Below are 955 nucleotides of genomic sequence, written 5' to 3' on the forward strand. Positions count from 1 at the left end.
ATATATATATATATATATATATATATATATTTATATATATATGTATATATATATATATATATATATATATATATATATATATATATATATATATATATATATATACATATATATATATATATATATATATATATATATATATATATATATATATATATATATATATATATACATATATATATATATATATATATATATATATATATATATATATATATATATATGTATATATATATACTGTATATATATGTATATATATATATATATATATATATATATATATATATATATATATATATATATATATATATACATATATATATAATCAATGATTAAATTGATTAATTCAGCCACATTTATCTTTCTTTTGTTTCAGTTACGAACTGGACTACGTCTCAAAGATGAATGTTGGACGCAAGCTGGGTAACGGTTCGTACACTGGCCTCGTCGGGAAAGTCTTCAGAGGGGTGAGGCATTGGGAATGAAAATGACCTCAAAATTTAGTTTTCCATAATATCTGTTTATGGTCTTTCTATTACAGTCTATAATCGCAAATTTTCTCAACTCGTCAATCCATCGTAATCTCCTCCTTCTTTTGTAATCTCTAGGGACACATTTTGTCATTCTTAATGTCTATCTATTATCTGTCCTTCTCATTATATGTCCTGCTCATGTCCATTTCTTTTCCTCATTCTGTGCCTGTTTGTTGCTACTTGTTTCTTCTTAGCAACGGTTAATACTTAGGCAATGGATTATAATAATTGGCTAAGCATAATCTTTAGAACAATTATGGTAAGAAACCTTATGCGAGTTTTTGTTGTGAGTGTAAGATAGAATGGATATTTTGAACTAAATCAGAATATTGCAAGGTTAAAAGAGTTAATAAGTTATTACTAAAATCTCAATTTTGCTTTTGAAATGGTTCCAAGAACAGAGGATCTTAAAGGCCTTTCAG

At 23.9% G+C, this 955-nt stretch overlaps 1 protein-coding gene across 1 annotated transcript in view; it reads left to right on the forward strand.

Moving 5' to 3' along the window:
* The first annotated feature begins 401 nt into the window (after positions 1-401).
* LOC137660044 (uncharacterized) overlaps positions 402-955 on the forward strand; it is a 15862-nt gene continuing 15308 nt past the window's right edge. The window contains exon 1 of the mRNA XM_068394770.1: positions 402-467. Within this exon, the coding sequence (XP_068250871.1) occupies positions 402-467 (66 nt within the window). The remainder of the gene's footprint in view (positions 468-955) is intronic.

Source organism: Palaemon carinicauda, chromosome 20 (assembly GCF_036898095.1).
Source record: "Palaemon carinicauda isolate YSFRI2023 chromosome 20, ASM3689809v2, whole genome shotgun sequence".
NCBI classification, from domain to species: domain Eukaryota; kingdom Metazoa; phylum Arthropoda; class Malacostraca; order Decapoda; family Palaemonidae; genus Palaemon; species Palaemon carinicauda.